A 674-nucleotide genomic window follows, 5' to 3' on the forward strand; every position below is an offset into this window, starting at 1 on the left:
ATAATTCAAAATGTGTTAAAAACATATTAGAGCTTACCAGATTTGTTCTATATATACAAATGATTAAAATGTTAAAATCAATTAATTCTAAGGCAGAGATCTCACATATTCGTTCAGTGGAAAGGTCCGTGATCGGTGTAAACTCTAAAACCTTTATATCCTTCTTCACAAACAGGCAGGTCCCTCCGTGCGCGACGTTTCTTCTGCAGTAACTCGAAGCAAGGGTGTATCCATCTATGTTTACACATTTTAAGTGTTTTTCTTCTAGCCAATGTTCGGAGATAGCAAGAACATCACATTTTAACTCTGCGTTGAGAAGAACTTCCAGTTTTAGCGTTTTCTTGTCAATTGCGGCTCAATTCTATCTCAGTCAATACTATCTGGATCGTTTCACCTTCGTTTAATTAATAGTTGATATTTGCAGTCATTAGGCGCTGGCACCGGTTGCGGAGGCTCCTGTTACCAGAACCCAGAATACTTTTCATATCATCACATGTCTTACTACGACTTACATACAGCCTTGAGGGCATTTCGAAAAGTAAGCCCACAAACAGGACGAAAAAAATAACATTAGGTATTTATTGAACAATTTATACTTATTGTAACGGCAGAACATTACGGAATTACAATGTACTTTGTCCTACAGTTTCAATAAAAACTCATTGCACCGAACA

At 36.9% G+C, this 674-nt stretch overlaps 1 protein-coding gene across 1 annotated transcript in view; it reads left to right on the plus strand.

Moving 5' to 3' along the window:
• The window catches only part of LOC106100518, a 3,856-nt gene extending 3,182 nt beyond the window's left edge, over window positions 1-674 (plus strand). Inside the window, exon 3 of the mRNA XM_013279386.1 lies at window positions 425-674. Coding sequence (XP_013134840.1) covers window positions 425-568 — 144 coding nt within the window. The 3' untranslated portion in view covers window positions 569-674. The remainder of the gene's footprint in view (window positions 1-424) is intronic.

This window comes from Papilio polytes, unplaced genomic scaffold (genome assembly GCF_000836215.1).
Source record: "Papilio polytes unplaced genomic scaffold, Ppol_1.0 DF824047.1, whole genome shotgun sequence".
Classification (NCBI taxonomy): Eukaryota; Metazoa; Arthropoda; class Insecta; order Lepidoptera; family Papilionidae; genus Papilio; species Papilio polytes.